General features: G+C 44.7%; 1 protein-coding gene across 1 annotated transcript; it reads left to right on the forward strand.

Annotated features, from left to right (window-relative positions):
* The first annotated feature begins 537 nt into the window (after window positions 1–537).
* LOC132418642 (heat shock cognate 71 kDa protein-like) lies at window positions 538–2,623 on the forward strand. The gene is given in 3 exon segments (XM_060002630.1): window positions 538–1,027; window positions 1,030–1,059; window positions 1,062–2,623. Coding segments are annotated over 3 exon segments (1,935 nt in total). The 3' UTR covers window positions 2,477–2,623.
* Window positions 2,624–16,111: the final 13,488 nt, after the last annotated feature.

Here is a 16,111-nt window from a genome sequence, read left to right on the forward strand (position 1 = left end):
TTTATTCCTAGGTATTTTATTCTTTTTGATGCAATTATAAATGGGATTGTTTTCTTAATTTCTCTTTCTGCTAACTTGTTATCAGTGTATAGATACACAACAGATTTTGTATATAGATTTTTGTATCCTGCAAGTTTACTGAATTTGCTTATTCTAACAGTTTTTTTGTGGAGTCTTTAGGGTTTTCTATATATAAAATCATGTTATCTACAAATAGTGATAGTTTGGGGCAGTCTTTTTTTTGTTAATTTTTCATTTTGAAATAATTTCACACTTACAGAAATAGTTACAAAGACTCCCATTTACCCTTCATCTAGATTTTACCATAATCATTCTATTATCTGGATCAAAAAAACCTTCTCGATGAATGGGAAACCAAACCGTCATATATCCTCTGCTGTGGTAAAACTGGACTATTTGGGAGGCAGTAAATAACCGTGGTTAAGAATGTAGGCATTGGGTCTCATTGAACGTGGCGGCAGCTTTACAGATTGCTGTTTTCTCCTCCAGCGGACCTGGGCCTGCACTCCAGCAACCATGTCTAAGGGACCTGCCGTTGGCATTGATCTTGGCACCACCTATTCTCGTGTGGGTGTCTTCCAGCACAGAAAGGTGGAAATAATTGTCAATGATCAGGGGAACCGAACTACCCCAAGCTATGTCGCCTTTACTGATACCGAACGATTGATCGGTGATGCTGCAAAGAACCAAGTTGTAATGAATCCCACCAACACGGTTTTTGATGCCAAACACCTCATTGGATGAAGATTTGATGATGCTTTTGTCCAGTCTGATAAGAAGCATTGGCCCTTCATGGTGGTGAATGATGCAGGCAGGCCTGAGGTTCAAGTAGAATACAAGGGAGAGACAAAAAGTTTCTATCCAGAGGAGGTGTCATCCATGGTTTTGACAAAGATGAAGGAAATAGCAGAAGCCTACCTTGGGAAGACTGTTACCAATGCTGTTGTCACAGTACCCGTTTACTTTAATGATTCTCAGCGTCAGGCTACCAAATGTGCTGGAACTATTCTGGGCTCAATGTACTTAGAATCATCAACGAGCAACTGCTGCAGCTATTGCCTACTGCTTAGACAAAAAGGTTGGAGCAGAAAGAAATGTGCTGATCTTTGATTTAGGTGGTGGCACTTTTGATGTGTCAGTCCTCACTATTGAGGATGGAATCTCTGAGGTCAAATCTACAGCTGGAGATACCCACTTAGGTGGAGAAGACTTTGGCAACCGGATGGTCAACCATTTTATTGCAGAATTCAAGCGCAAGCACGAGAAGGACATCAGTGAGAACAAGAAGGCTGTCCGTTGCCTTCGTACTGCTTGTGAGCGTGCTAAGCGCACTCTCTCTTCCAGCACCCAGGCCACTATTGAGATTGATTCCCTCTATGAAGGAATCAACTTCTATACCTCAATTACCTGTGGCCGATTTGAAGAAGTGAATGCTGACCTGTTCCTTGGCACACTGGACCCTGTGGAGAAAGCCCTTTGGGCTGCCAAGCTAGACAAGTCTCAGATCCATGATATTGTCTTGGTGGGTGGTTCAACCTGCATCCCCAAGATTCAGAAACTTCTCCAGGACTTCTTCAATGGGAAAGAACTGAATAAGAGCATCAACCCTGATGAGGCTGTTGCTTATGGTGCAGCTGTCCAGGCAGCCATTCTATCTGGAGACAAATCTGAAAATGTTCAAGACTTGCTGCTGTTGGATGTCACTCCTCTTTCCCTTGGAATTCAAACTACTGGTGGAGTCATGACTGTCCTCATCAAGCGCAGCACCACCATTCCCACCAAGCAGACACAGACTGTCACAACCTGCTTGGACAACCAGCCCGGTGTACTCATTCAGGTTTATGAAGGTGAGCGTGCCATGACCAAGGATAACAACCTGCTTGGCACGTTTGAACTCACAGGCGTACCTCCTGCCTCCCGTGGTGTTCCTCAGATTGAACTCACTTTTGATATTGATGCCAATGGCATCCTCAATGTCTCTGCTGTGCATAAGAGCACAGGAAAAGAGAACAAGATTACCATCACTAATGATAAGGGCCGTTTGAGCAAGGAAGACATTGAACGCATGGTTCAGGAAGCAGAGAAGTACAAAGCTGAAGATGAGAAGCAGCGGGATAAGGTGTCTTTGAAGAATTCTCTTGAATCCTATGCTTTCAACATGAAAGCTACTGTTGAGGATGAGAAACTTCAAGGCAAAATTAATGATGAGGACAAACAGAAGATTCTTGATAAGTGTAATGAAATAATCAACCGGCTTGATAAGAACCAGACTGCAGAGAAGGAAGAATTTGAACATCAGCAGAAGGAGCTGGAAAAAGTCTGCAACCCCATCATTACCAAGCTGTACCAGAGCGCAGGAGGCATGCCAGGAGGAATGCCCAGGGGCTTCCCTGGTGGTGGAGCTCCTCCATCTGCTGGTGCCTCCTCTGGGCCCACCATTGAAGGGGTTGATTAAGCCAGCCTAGCATAGGGTTAGCATTGTTCCACACAACATTGAAGGACCCAAATCTGTAGCAAATTCTATGGCAGTTTTAAAGTTGAGCTGCTGTAGTAAACTGGGCATTCTTGATACTTGAACATGGAATGTGCGCACAGGGAAAGGAAATAACACTGCACTTTACAAGCACTGTATTGTAAATGGAAAATGCAATGTCTTAAATAAAACTGTATTTAAAATTGGCAAAAAAATATAGGCATTATTTGTGACAATATGCATGGACCTTGAGGGTATTATGCTAAGTAAAATAAGTCAGAGAAAGACAAATACCATATGATTTCATTCATATATGGAATATAAAAACCAACAAACAAAAATAAATTAACAAACCAAGCCAAACTAAACCAAACACATTAGCCTAGGTACCCAACTGACACAATCAGCTATATAGAACTGTACCGTAATAGGTTTATAATACTTTTCACACAAATAATACATAAAAAACAAACACAAAAAATAAAACATTTTTAATCTTACAGTACAGTACAACAGCTGGCATACAGGGGGTAGCATAGCGTGAACAGGCAAGAAATAAAGATACCGTATTACTGTACTCTATACAATACTGTACAGTAAAGTACACAAAAGCACAACCACTTGTAGAGGATGCGCACACGTGACAGTGTACGCCAGACACGTGAACTAACTTAAGTGATTGGACATGTGACCGTGTGTTCACATCTTTGAAAGTTCGCAACTTGAAGGTTCGTATGGAGGGGACTTACTGTAGTGGTAACGAGAGGGGAAGGGGTAGTGAGGAGTGGGCCAAATGAGTTAAAGGCATCAATTGTGTGGTGATGGATGGAAACTAAATTTGTGGTGGTGAGCACACTGTAGTGTACACAGGAGTAGAAATACAATGTTGTACACATGAAACTTATATAATGTTATAAACCAATGTTACCTTAATTTTTTAAAAAAGAGAGTGCAGGCATTGTATTTCAGCAGTCCTTAATGGGATCTCTGCTTTCCCACTGACCAGCCTGTGGCTTTGGGTAAGTCGCCCAACTTCTCTGAGCCCGTGAGAGAAAAAGTCAGCACGGGCCTCCCTGGTGGTGCAGTGGTTAAGAATCTGCCTGCCAATGCAGGAGACACAGGTTCGAGCCCTGGTCCGGGAAGATCCCACGTGCCTTGGAGCAACTAAGCCCGTGCGCCACAACTACTGAGCCTGCGCTCTAGAGCCCAAGAGCCACAACTACCGAGACCACGTGCCACAACTACTGAAGCCCGTGTGCCTAGAGCGCATACTCTGCAACAAGAGAAGCCTCTGCCATGAGAAGCCCACGCACTGCAATGAAGAGTAGCCCCCGCTTGCCGCAACTAGAGAAAAACCGCGTGCAGCAACGAAGACCCAGTGCAGCCAAAAATAAATAAATAAACAAACAAATACATTTATTTTTTTAAAAAAGTCAGCACGGTGTGGCGACACTGGCCACTGATCCATCCTGAGAAGCAGTATGCAGCCGCAAGATTTCTGAGCTGGGATTATCTCTGTAGCAGTTGCTGAGATGCTTAGAGACGCCTACTCTCCCTAAGGGGCAGAGAGATCTGGAGTATGGCATTTTTCTCTGTTAACCAGAGTCACATGAATGATACCCAGCTTCAGATGCCTGAGGCCAAACTTCAAATTTCCTAGATGTCTTCTTTCAGAATGCATGCGCACGCATGCGTGATGTGCCATGCATGTCCTTTTGATTTGTTTGTTTGATTTTTTCCGACTCATCAAACCCAGCTTCCTTTGCCACTTTATTCTCTGTCTTGTTCTCTGCTGAGGCTTTTAGACATAGATGTCCTTTCCCTCCTGGGGAGGAAGAGGCCCAGTGGCATTCCCCTTGACAAGGTTCTGACTGGAGTAGCAGTAAGCAGGCCTGGCGGAAGAGATCATCCACCCAGGGTGGCCTTAAGGGAGAAATAAGAAAGTTTGGTGAATCCCAAAAGTGGATCTGAGGAACTTTGCCAATCTTTGAAAATGTTTCTTTTTTTCCTTTCTTTCTTTCTTTCTTTTTTTGGCCATGCAGCTTGTGGGATCCTAGTTCCCTGAACAGGGATCAAACCTGTGCCCCTGCAGTGGAAGCACGGAGTCCTAACCACTGGACCGCCGGGGAATTCCCGACAATGTTTCTTATATCTGTATCTAAATGAGAAAAAAATAGACAAGGGAGTGAGTTTTTCATAAAGCCAAAAAGATTCAACATAATGACCAGTTCTCTATTTTTTTTTTTTTTTTTTTTTGTGGTACGCGGGCCTCTCACTGTTGTGGCCTCTCCCGTCGCGGAGCACAGGCTCCGGACGCGCAGGCTCAGCGGCCATGGCTCACGGGCCCAGCCGCTCTGCAGCATGTGGGATCTTCCCGGACCGGGGCATGAACCCGTGTCCCTTGCATCGGCAGGCGGACTCTCAACCACTGTGCCACCAGGGAAGCCCCTGTCTTTTCTTTTTTGAAATTATTGTGGTAGCTTTTTACAATGCCTTCACTTGGCAGTCAAACTTTGTAAATCCTACGTATGTCTCCAAAATGTTCATGGGAAGTGTTATTGGTCCATGAAATTCAAAAATCTGGGAACCATTGATTTGGACTACCAAAGATGACAAGATTCTTTGATATTAAGCTCACTATCCCAATTTTACAGATAAGCCAACTGAGGGACTTAAACTCATAGCAAGTTGGTAGCAAAACCAGGATTAGAATCCCATCACCTAATATCCAGCGTACGGACCCTTCCTCTCCCCTGCCCTGATGCTCCAAATGGAAAGAGGCATTGAAGAAAACCTCTGTCGACCTTACTACGTAACAAGTTTTTACCATGCACTGTTTATTTCCTGTTTCATTTTAAATTCAGGAACTGAAAGAACAGCCAAAATCCCAATGGGAAACGATGATGGCTAAGTTCCCTGCCTCATAATCGTTAACCCTGTTGCAGTGGAGGCAGGCAATAAAGTGCTTACTTAAAGTTTTTGCTGACTTGTTCACTGTTGAATCAGAAGAAGTGCCTACTCAGAGCATTAATTTCTGATTAGCTGTTAATCCAGCCAGGTTAGAAAGTAAGATGGAGAACAGTGAGCCTTCCCGTATCCTTTTCAGATCGTTAACTAGCAGTGGCTTGCAGAAGTGGGTCAGTGCTGTTACAGAGGGGGAAACTGGAGGTTTCTCCTCTCCCTAAAGCAAGAGACAATCAGTTTCTGGCCTGGGGAAGCTGGTGGGGGTGGAACTAGTTCAAAATTAGGGCACTTGGGTAGCTCATACCTAGAATTCTAACAGCAATGCCAGGATTAGAGGGACCCTAGAAAGAGTCACGGAGAGGCACTGCCCTGGGAAAATGTCTCTCTCCGTCTAGGTTAAAGGAGACCTGGCTTTAACTAGAAAGGCCTCCACACATCATGTTTTATCCTAGTGTATTCATTTCTTATAGTTGCTGTAAAAAATCACCACAAACTTAGTGGTTTAAAACAACCCAAACTTACTACCTTACAATTCCGGATGTCGAAAGTAAAATGAGTCTCACTAGACTAAAATACAGGTGTCAGCAGGGCTTCTGGAGGCTCTAGGGGAGAACCCATTCTTGCCTATTCAGCTTCTAGAGGCTGCCCGCATTCCTTGTCCCATGGCGGCAACACTTAAACTTCTGCTTCCATTGTCACATTGCCTTCTCTCCTTCTCAGTCTGACCCTCCTGCTTCCTTTTTTTGAGGATCCTGTGATTACATTGGTCCTTTCAGGATAATCCAGGATTATTTGGTCATCTCAAGATACTTAATTTAAAACACATCTACCAATCCCTTTGGCCATACGAGATAACATTCACAGCTTCCAGGGATTGAGATGTGGACATCATGGGGGGAGCATGATTTAGCTTACCACAACTAATAAAATCATGTTTTCAAGTGAAGTCGTGTGAGGAACCCCAGTACATAAATTACATCAAAGCACAGCAGCTATAGTTAAAGTCTTACTCATTTAGCCTCTACTAGTTCCTAACGGTGATGGTCCCAGAAGCACCCAGGGGGAACCTTGCGGCTCTAGGACCAGTTTGAACACAACCGATTTATACCTGAAGGGAGGACACCATTTGGCAACACTTCAGCCACCATTCTCGTTGTTCATTATATTCTTCAGTGAAACCAGGTGCTTCTTAATGCTTGTCACCGAGCTCTGTGGGACAAGAGACCTTGCTCATTTAGCTCAGCATCACCAGAATCTGAGGTGCCCAATGTTTGTTGAGTGAATAATCAGTTAATGGTGAATGAAAAATGCTTAGGCAGCATCCGTTTCCTGTTTCCCTGCTCACAGCTATTCATGAGGCAGACTTGTGCATCAGCATTATTGGAAAAAGATCAAAATGGAACGGTGCCACCTTGCTGGCCCTCACTATATCCTGTCCCAAACCACTTGTGCACGTGTATACACACTGAATTTAAGTGCTTGTCATGAGTCTTAATAGAATGTATTGTTTCAAATCTTGATCATGGACATCTTAGTTGTACATCATGGAAGTAAACAGTGGTGGTCTAGTATCTTTCTCTTCCTGTCTCCCAAAACCATTAGAAATGGAAAAAAGAATCTTAGAGATGAAGGTGCTTTGATGCCTTAAAGGCTGTCTAGGACAGGCAGCTTTACAGATGAAGAAACTAAGGCCTAAAGAAGACAAGGGATTTATCCAATATCACCTTATTTATAAGCACATTTTATAAGTTCTAAACTAGAGCCCGGGCCTTCTGCTCCTGGATGCAGCGTTCCTTCCATTGTTCCACAGCTGTGCAAAGTTCAACAGTTCTATCTAGAAGAAGTTAGCTATAGAGATGATAAAACCTGAACTTCCAAGGATGGTACAATTATCTCTTATCTCTGTAAAACTAAGTTTGGCAAGCTGGTGGATCCCAAGACAAATCTAACCCACAGACCTGCTTAATTTGTCCCATCGTTTTTTTTTTTAATTGAATTGGTATGTCTTTAAATAGAGTAGGCACACTCCAGCTCCCCCACGCCCCCAGCACTCCTGTTGTCTTACATTTAGCCCATTCGCTCATTTAGCTTATATATGAGACCCTTGCACACATCTGAGTTTCTTTTTCAATCTGCAAATTTGGATTTACAAATTTATTGATTGATTGATCGATTGATGTTTGAGTTTTTAACCCTTGATATAAACAATCAAAATGTACAAGAACTGTTAATGTCTGGGGTCAGAACTTCTAAGTGTCTTTAACACCGTAAGTCATATAAAATTTGACAGACCATGTGTCCTGAAGACCGATGGTTTAGAAAATAATCATCATAGTTAACCCGTATTTCAGTCAGTGCATGAGAAGGGAGAGGTGATAAAGCAGACTGTGTCTCCTTCGCTTCCTCCAAGCCAACCATCCCTAACTTCTCACCTGACTCTCTCTCCACCTATCCCTTTGGAATCTTTAGGTCTGACTCTCACTGAGATTAGCCTTAGCTGACATGTGACTGTGACTTTGGCAGTCGAACCTTATAGCATGTGAAAGATGATTGTAAAGCCAGTTATCACATGAACTCTTGCGCATGAGATAAATGTTCGTAGTGGGGGCAGAGCAGAGCTCCAGTGCCCGTGAGGAGCTGGAATGGTAATTAGAAGCTGTCGTTGGGCACATGCAGTGAGATTTGGCTTGGAGGCTGTATTTGGGTGGGCATAGAGAGCCGAAGTCTCCATTCAGATATACCAGAGAGCAGGGTCCAGATAGCAAGACTGAGACTAACCCTACCCGTGTTGGAGACTGGGCTTCTGGTGTCTTACTTTGCATAGATTTTATAGGCTTTTCTTACGTAAAGCTGGGCAGAGCTCGGGCGAATAGATGACAGTTATCGCCCTTCTGGGTGCATCATTGGCACCCAGCCAAAGCATGTTGACTGAAACGACTTATTGGAGGTAATGTCAATCTACCCAGTAGAAATAGAATTGCTTCCAAGTTGTGGACTTGCACACCTAAAAACATTGAAACAACCTCGAAACTTTAAGCACAGTGCACCACATAGAATATTTTTGGAAACTCTCCGGTTTTATTTGGAAAATTATATCTGATGTTTGGTCAGGTTTAAAGTTTCCTGGGCTTTGAAGTAATGCTGAATCCTAAACAGTGAACCTTCAAAAGCTTTGACTCTGCCACAGGGCATTGATGTGATCTATAAACAAGAAGAGAACAGTATTTGAAAACGAAAAAAAATGCCAAGTTTTGACATTATAATAGGTAGGATTCTTTCTCTATTTCAGCAACAGTCCTATCCTTTAGGAACACAACTCTGAGCAAAGATATCTTAGGAAAAGGCATGAGCAGGAAAGCAGGGCAGAGCATCTTCCTGGCTCTGCCACTGATGTCCTCTGGCTGGGGGGCTATCCTGATCACCTGCTCCATGAAGATAGCATGCTACACGAGTGATGGTGAGAAAAAGGCAGTTCACACCAGAAATGTTTCCTGGGAGACTCAGACACGTAAGCTCCATGAAGACAAGAACTCTGTTTATGACACTCACTATTCTATCCCTGCGACTTAGACCGTCCGCCTGGCACACGGTTGGTGCTTATGGCGGGGCAGGGGGTGGTCCCGATTTCCATTTCATCATCTAGATTCTGAACAAGTTGAGAAATATACAAAACAGTAAATGTGGACTTTAAAATATCACTTCAATGCTGATGGAGGCCAGGCTAGGAAACCTAGCTTAATGAGCAAGTGAAATGTGTCTGTTAAATGAATTGTAAAAATTAGGCAGACTTACCCAACTTCAATATAAGCAGCACAGAACCAGGGCAGGCTGCCCACCCAGAGGAGCAGAGGAGAAACCCACTCCCTGGAGTACAGTTGCTCCCAAGAGAAAGGGGGACTGCATTGAGTTGAGCTTGTCCAGTGATCTACCCAAATTTACCCATCAAATTAGTGTTCATCACTTGTGGTGCTCAAGAAATACTTTATGAAGGCATACATGAATGGTCCCTGGGGAAGGTGGAACGTGAACTTGAACTGCAAAGGTCAGAAACACCACCTGAGATAATTAGTGTAGCCTAAAGACTGATCTTCGTGTTTGCCTGAAGAGACCTGGGGTAGCCAGAATGGGGTCTCGCTGCAAAGAGCGCTTTGGAGCCCTCAGTAAGCTTCTGTAGCACCAGGCTTCAGATCCTCTCACAGCAAATAAGGGGAGATAAAGGCTACCTGCACTTCTGGAGAGGGTGTCATAGGAAAACATCTTCCACCCTGAGATAAGGCGAATTCAACTGGGGGTCAGGGCAAAGGGTTACTGATACAGCTTGAGTGAGAGGAGTCAGCTAATATTTTCTCCCATCCTAAACTGGATGAAGAAGAAGAGATTCATTAAAGCCAAAGCAAGTTTCATGCTTTGTTTTGCTTTGTTTTGCTCTGTAGGACACCTGCTAATGTTACTCTCTATTTAGCCACGTTTCTCATTGAACTAATCCAAGGCAACGAAAAGAAGCGCCAAGGGTCCTCTCGCTCTCAGAAGGAGATCCTCAGAGAGGGGCTACCTTGTTCCTGAAGGCGTCTATGATTGGGGGCCACAGGCTTGAAAGGAAGCACATTTGACTCTTCTCCCCTTTTCTAAAGTACTGAGTTCAGTCACTGCAAGTGATTGGGAAGGATTGTCATCATGGGTCCACACTTTTGAGGTAATAAGACCAGCAGGTTCTGCACTGGCACTGTTTTTCCTTTCAGGTGAGCTGTGTGCAGAGAAGTCACACTATCACCCTGTGCCCTGGTATATGACCCAAGGTGCTAGGCTTAACCGTGGCAATGCAGAGTTGACAATCTTACCATCCATTAATGGTCATCACTCACATTTAATGGAATTCTGTTTTCACTCACAGACCCTGATGAGACCACCCTCGTTAACTTAACTCGAAATGAAATCTGAGAATCGAATCCTTCCTGGGTCTAGGATTTGCATCAAAAGCCTAATGACCTGTCTAGTTTTCTTTCTGTCACAATCCATCAGTATTCTTTTGACCCTGATTAAGCTTTAGATAGAATTAAAGGGACAGTGTTAGTTTTGATATTTATAAGTGGTCATTAATTCCACATTTATTAAGGGCCTACTTTGTGTCAGCCTCCATACTCTCTCAGCCCTTTACACTTACGGCAACCCTGCAAGGTTGATGGTATCCTCCCAGTTTCCCAGATGAAGAATCATCTCATTAAAGAGATGAAATCACTTGTCCAAGTTCCACAGAGAATAGATGGCGGAGGTGGGATTCACACCCAGGTCTGCTGAGCTCCACAGGCACTTTCTAATAATATGCTCTTCTGCTTCCAGCTGCCTTTCTAGCTCAGCTGCAGATCAGGGGGAATCAGTGCTGGTTTATGCGATGTTGACTTTGTTTCTTCCCCCAGCCGAAATAGGAGGAGAAGCTGCCCCATCAGGGTAGGATGGGCCCCTGAATGGTAAAGGTTGCTCACTGATTTCTTCTTCGGGGGAGAACAGAACGGTCGACTTTTTATGTTATCTGCTTCTTTCTCTGGAAACTGCCAAGTGTGAAGAAGTGGAAGATCATTACACTACATTTTAAAGCTTCCTTCCGTAACTGCTGAGACTAACAAACAGCCTTGTTTGGCAGAGGTTCCAGACACAAACAGAGGCTTGTACCATGACAGAACTTTGGAGCTGTTTTAATCTAACCATCAACAAAGTTTTTAAATGGAGACTTCAAGCAGTTTCATCCAGGCCTCAGATCCACAGGGATATCCACAGGTCGGAGTTCAGGTCAAGTCCAGTGGCTCTGGGAGTCCTGACCGCCCACCTCGCCCATCCCCACCTTGGAGGTCAGAAGGCAGGAGAATGCAGGAGTGTTGTGATTCCTCAATATCTGAGTCGAAATGCCCCCAAAGATTGTTTTCTGAGGACACTCTTCCACAACATGTGCACTCAGAAAACAGGAGAGTGGGGCATCTGGGGAAAATGAGATTAGAATTACTCAGTGGATTCCAGGGTCCTGGCAGAGTGAGCCAGCACATTCCCCAGCGTGGCCTTCCATCCCAGCTGACCCGAGATAAATCATCTAATAGAGGGTGGCTCTCATATCACCCATTGGAGAGTTCCTGTAACTCTAGTACAAATTGATGTTTTTATTTTTGTAAGCAGAAACCTTGTACAAATGCGCTCTCATTAAAGAAGTCTTGTGGTGAATCCTTTGGTAAACAGGAAGAGATCTTTTGTAATGCAAATAAGCTAATCTATCCGCATTGTCTCTGAGTTTTGTGGTTAGGATTTTCTTAAAGAGGATATATTAGTAGTGCCCCAAATCACAATTATAGTGTTTATTTATAAGCTACTCATTTTAGAACACAGCCCACCTAGAAATTCATATCCCATTGTTTCTCTTTATTGTTAATGAGTCTTGCCAAATGCTGAGTTTTTTTTAAGCCACTTCACCTTGTCACATCAAGCTTTGGAAACTTGCCGGAGATTTTCAAAACTAACAAGGACAAAAATCAAGCGGATCATGAAATAAAAGAGAAGGCAGACATCAATGGATAATGACACTGAGACCTTTGGTTTTGCTTTCGTTTTTGTTTTCCCTTTGAAAAAGGAAGTAAGTGGTCTGTGCATTCCAAACCGTGGCAGAAAGACCTTTTTTCAGTTCTCAAACTGGAGTTAGGGCACTGAAATCTTTTAAAAAAGAAATCATTCGAAACCTGAAAATTTTGCCTTTTTTTTTTTTAAACTTCTAACCTCTGATGGGTATTGGGGCCTCTTTGTTTCTCAGTTGGCTAACTTGCCAACTAATTTATTCTGTGGTTCCCTCAGGATAGCTGAGGCAGAAAGCAGAGGCTGGGGCAGCCAGCTGAGATAGAGGGTGAAGGCCTCTGCAAAGGAAAGGACCAATTCTGAAGTGAGATTGGAAGGACAATTAGCTTGGGCTATGGCATTGGTCACTCTAGCTGCGTAGAGATCTGTTTCATTGATCCCCAGCAATGGCAGAGTAAGAGGGACTTTATAAAAGAAGGAGATGTGTCTTCTCCTGAGCAGACGTTACAAGTGGGGTGGTGATCCCAGTAGCGTTGGCCTCTTTCTTAAAGGAGAGGGCTTTCCGGAAGTAACAAGGACACAGACCAGCAAACCTCAGGGGAAGCAGGGAGACCAGCCTGTGAGAAGCAAGACTTCTAGAAGTAGATCCTTATCTGAGTTCAAAGACAGTGGGGGGGGGGGTGGCCCAGAAAAGGGAATGGAGACCAAGTAGATTGTTGTGAGGGCATGGTGTCAAATTGTAATTGGTCTTTAAAGTTATTTGTGAATCGAGCTAAAGAGTTGTTGCGAGGAACTGGCTGAGAGGGTATATTCCGCAAGTTCCTGAGTAGGGCCTGGAGCCCAGAACAATGGGCACAATCCCTTGAAGAAGCCTCTAGACTCCTCACGTTTGGTCTTATCTTTGTTACCCGTAACAATATGGTATTTTTGAGATGCCAAACTGGGTAGGTAATACTCGGTTACATTCCTAATAAATTCAAAAACAAGTATAGAGTAAGAGGGAACCATTTTGTCCAGATGTTAAGTAGTCACTAGTGACATCTTTTTTTTAAAAAAATAAATTTATTTATTCCATTTATTTATTTTTGGCTGTGTTGGGTCTTCATTGCTGCACATGGGCTTTCTCTAGTTGCAGTGAGCAGGGGCTATTCTTCATTGCGGTGTGTGGGCTTCTCATTGCAGTGGCTTCTCTTGTTGTGGAGCTAGGTGCATGGGCTTCAGGAGTTGTGGCTCGCGGGCTCTAGAGCGCAGGCTCAGTAGTTGTGGTGCACGGACTTAGTTGCTCCGTGGCATGTGGGATCTTCCCGGACCAAGGCTCGAACCCATGTCCCCTGCATTAGCAGGCGGATTCTTAACCACTTTGCCACCAGGGAAGCCCACTAGTGACATCTTTGAAACTAAACTTGATGAGAATCCTCAAAGGAGATGTTAATAAATGAATTTGTATAATATGAAATAAATCCATCCTCACTTATGCTCTGCTTTCCTGTATAAGAAAATAACAACTAATTTGGAAACAAATTGTGATCCTGCATTTGGTTTACTTAATTATGAGTTTCTGTGGTTTGCAATAACTGCTAATTTCTCAATGACATCCACATCATCAAACTTTCTAAGATGGAACTGAAAATTTGTGTCTGCCACTACAGTAATCCAGTCTTATGCTTTCATTTTTGTGTATCCATGAAGGGGTGAGGGAAGTGATTGGGAGGTACCTAAAAAGGAGGGTATCTGGAGTACCAAAGAATAAGATGGGCTGCCTGGAGTCTAATCACATTTTGCTTTGGGTAATTTGCTTGTTCATTTATTTATATAATTCTATGATTATAATGGCATCAGAAACACATTTGATAGGCGAAGATTGGAAACTGCTATCATTGCTGAGCCCTTCAAAAGTAATTGTAGGAATAAATTGTAGCTAATGCCTAACTATTAGCCTTCAGTAAAAGGCAAACAACATGAAGCCAACATGAGGACCAAATTAGTGGTAAGTGGTAGTTAGAGAAATGATGCCTGGAACAGCTAGCAGTTGGGAGTTACCCAGAGACCTGAAGGACCAGATGGGCAGTACTCTGGGGGAGTCCTGGCAGCCACTGGAGTTCTCAACGTGTGGGTTGGGCCTGGGAAAGGGGCAAAGGGACATGTGAAGAATTTGAGGTTAGATTCTGCAACTTAACTACAGTCACGTTAAAAAATACCTGTCAGCTAAAGGGGGGAGCAGGGCTGATTCTTTATCGTCCCAAATTACCTCTAGGTTGCTAAATCTAATGGACATTTTCCCATGCTCATCTTACTGGACATCTGTCCCAGAGCTACTGTTGGTCACTCTGTGCTTGAAGCCCTCACTCTCCCACCTACCATCCCTCCTGGTTCCTCTCAGCCTCCTTGGTCTGTCCTCTTCCTGACGTTGGCCTGCTGGAGTCGATCACGGTTCTGTCTTCCGTCCTCCTCTGTGCTCACGTTCCATGCCCCCGTGGATGAACTCGTTCACTCCTTGGCTGCAGTTCCCGCCTCTATACTGAGCTGATGGAATTCAGATTTCTCTCTCCTGTCCTCTGAGCTCCTGATCTGTATATGCAACTGCCCACTGCCCTGCCTCCCAGGCATGTCAGTTCAACTCATCTCAAAAGGAGCTCCCCATCCTTCCAAACCACTCCGCAGCGGCTCTTCCTTGCGGGTTTCCCATCCGCGTGACCAGGTCCCAGCATCTACCCAGGGCACAAGCCTGAGAAGGAGTCACTCCTGACCACTCCTGCTCACTCACACTCCACGTCCAACTCATCAGCAAGGCTTTTCAGTTAGAACTCTGACAGGGACTTGCCTGGAGGTCCACGTTAGGGCTCCACGCTTCCACTGCAGGGGAATCAGGTTTGTTCCCTGGTCGGGGAACTAAGATCCGGCATGCCTTGCGGTGAGGACAAAAACAAACAAACAAACAAACAAAAACGCGAAAAAAAAAAAGAACTCTGACGTCTCTCTCAGATCAACCCACTGTGCTTATTCCCTCTTCCCATTCTCCACCTCTGAGCTCCCATCACCTCTCACTGGACAGTAGCATCCGAACAGGTCTCTGCCCTCCGCTCTGGTCTGCCTTCCTGCAATCCATTCTCCCCACGGCATCCAGATCTTTCACAAACCTAAGTCAGGTCATGTTGCTCACTGGCTTCAAATCCATCGACAGCTCCCCATTGGCCCTGAAAGCAAGTCTCCTTATTCTGGACCAAAGGCCTTGGGTGATGTGGGCCTACTGGCCTCATCACCTCATCCTGTACCATTCTTCCTTTTGCTGATACCCCCAGACTCACTAGCAGTCTCTCAACTCCTTCAACTTGTCACGGGCTTTCCTTTCTTGGGGCCTTCCTCAAAGTTTCCTCTGCCTCTAATGGTTTCTCCCACCCGCCACCCCCCCTCCTACTGCCTCTGCCTAGAAAACTCTGCATCCTTTAGAGCTCAGACCAAATGTTACTGCCTCTGTGATCCTCCAAGCTGGGTCAAGCCTCCAGTATCTGCTCTCTTAGCAATCTGGTTCTTTTCTTTCCATCACCTACACACCAAGCAAGTAATTCAAACAAGAAGTATTCGTTGCAATGATGTGGTCCCCTTCACTGGATTGTAAGTACCTTATGGTCAGGGATGGTGTCTGCTTTTAAATCACCAGCATCTCTCTAACACTGAGCGTATGACTTGGCACAAATTGAACTCAGTCCATAGTGGTTAAATAAATATGTGAATAGCTCGAATCACCTTTTACTGTTACTTCTTGCCCAACTGAGTATTGTTTGTGATCACTGAGGGCTGAGCCAGCATCCACCTTGCATGCCACTGTAGTCTCCGTGCCCCGCTCAGTGCCTGGCGAGGGAGCGAGCCTGGCTCAGGGGTGGGCACGGCCTCACTTCAGGGACTCCCGGAGCCTGTTGCCAAACGCCAGCCTGTGGCAGACATGGCTCAGTATTCTCAGCAGGAGAAGCCATAGCTGGTGAGGAAGATCCCCCCCCAGAGGGGACTCCTGGAGCCCATCCTTCTGGGGCTCAGTTATCCCAAAGGGGCTTCCAGCGTGGGAGTACTGAAACAGGGCCTCCGTGTTCCAGAGCCCCACAGAATAGA

Source organism: Delphinus delphis, chromosome X (genome assembly GCF_949987515.2).
Source record: "Delphinus delphis chromosome X, mDelDel1.2, whole genome shotgun sequence".
NCBI lineage: Eukaryota > Metazoa > Chordata > Mammalia > Artiodactyla > Delphinidae > Delphinus > Delphinus delphis.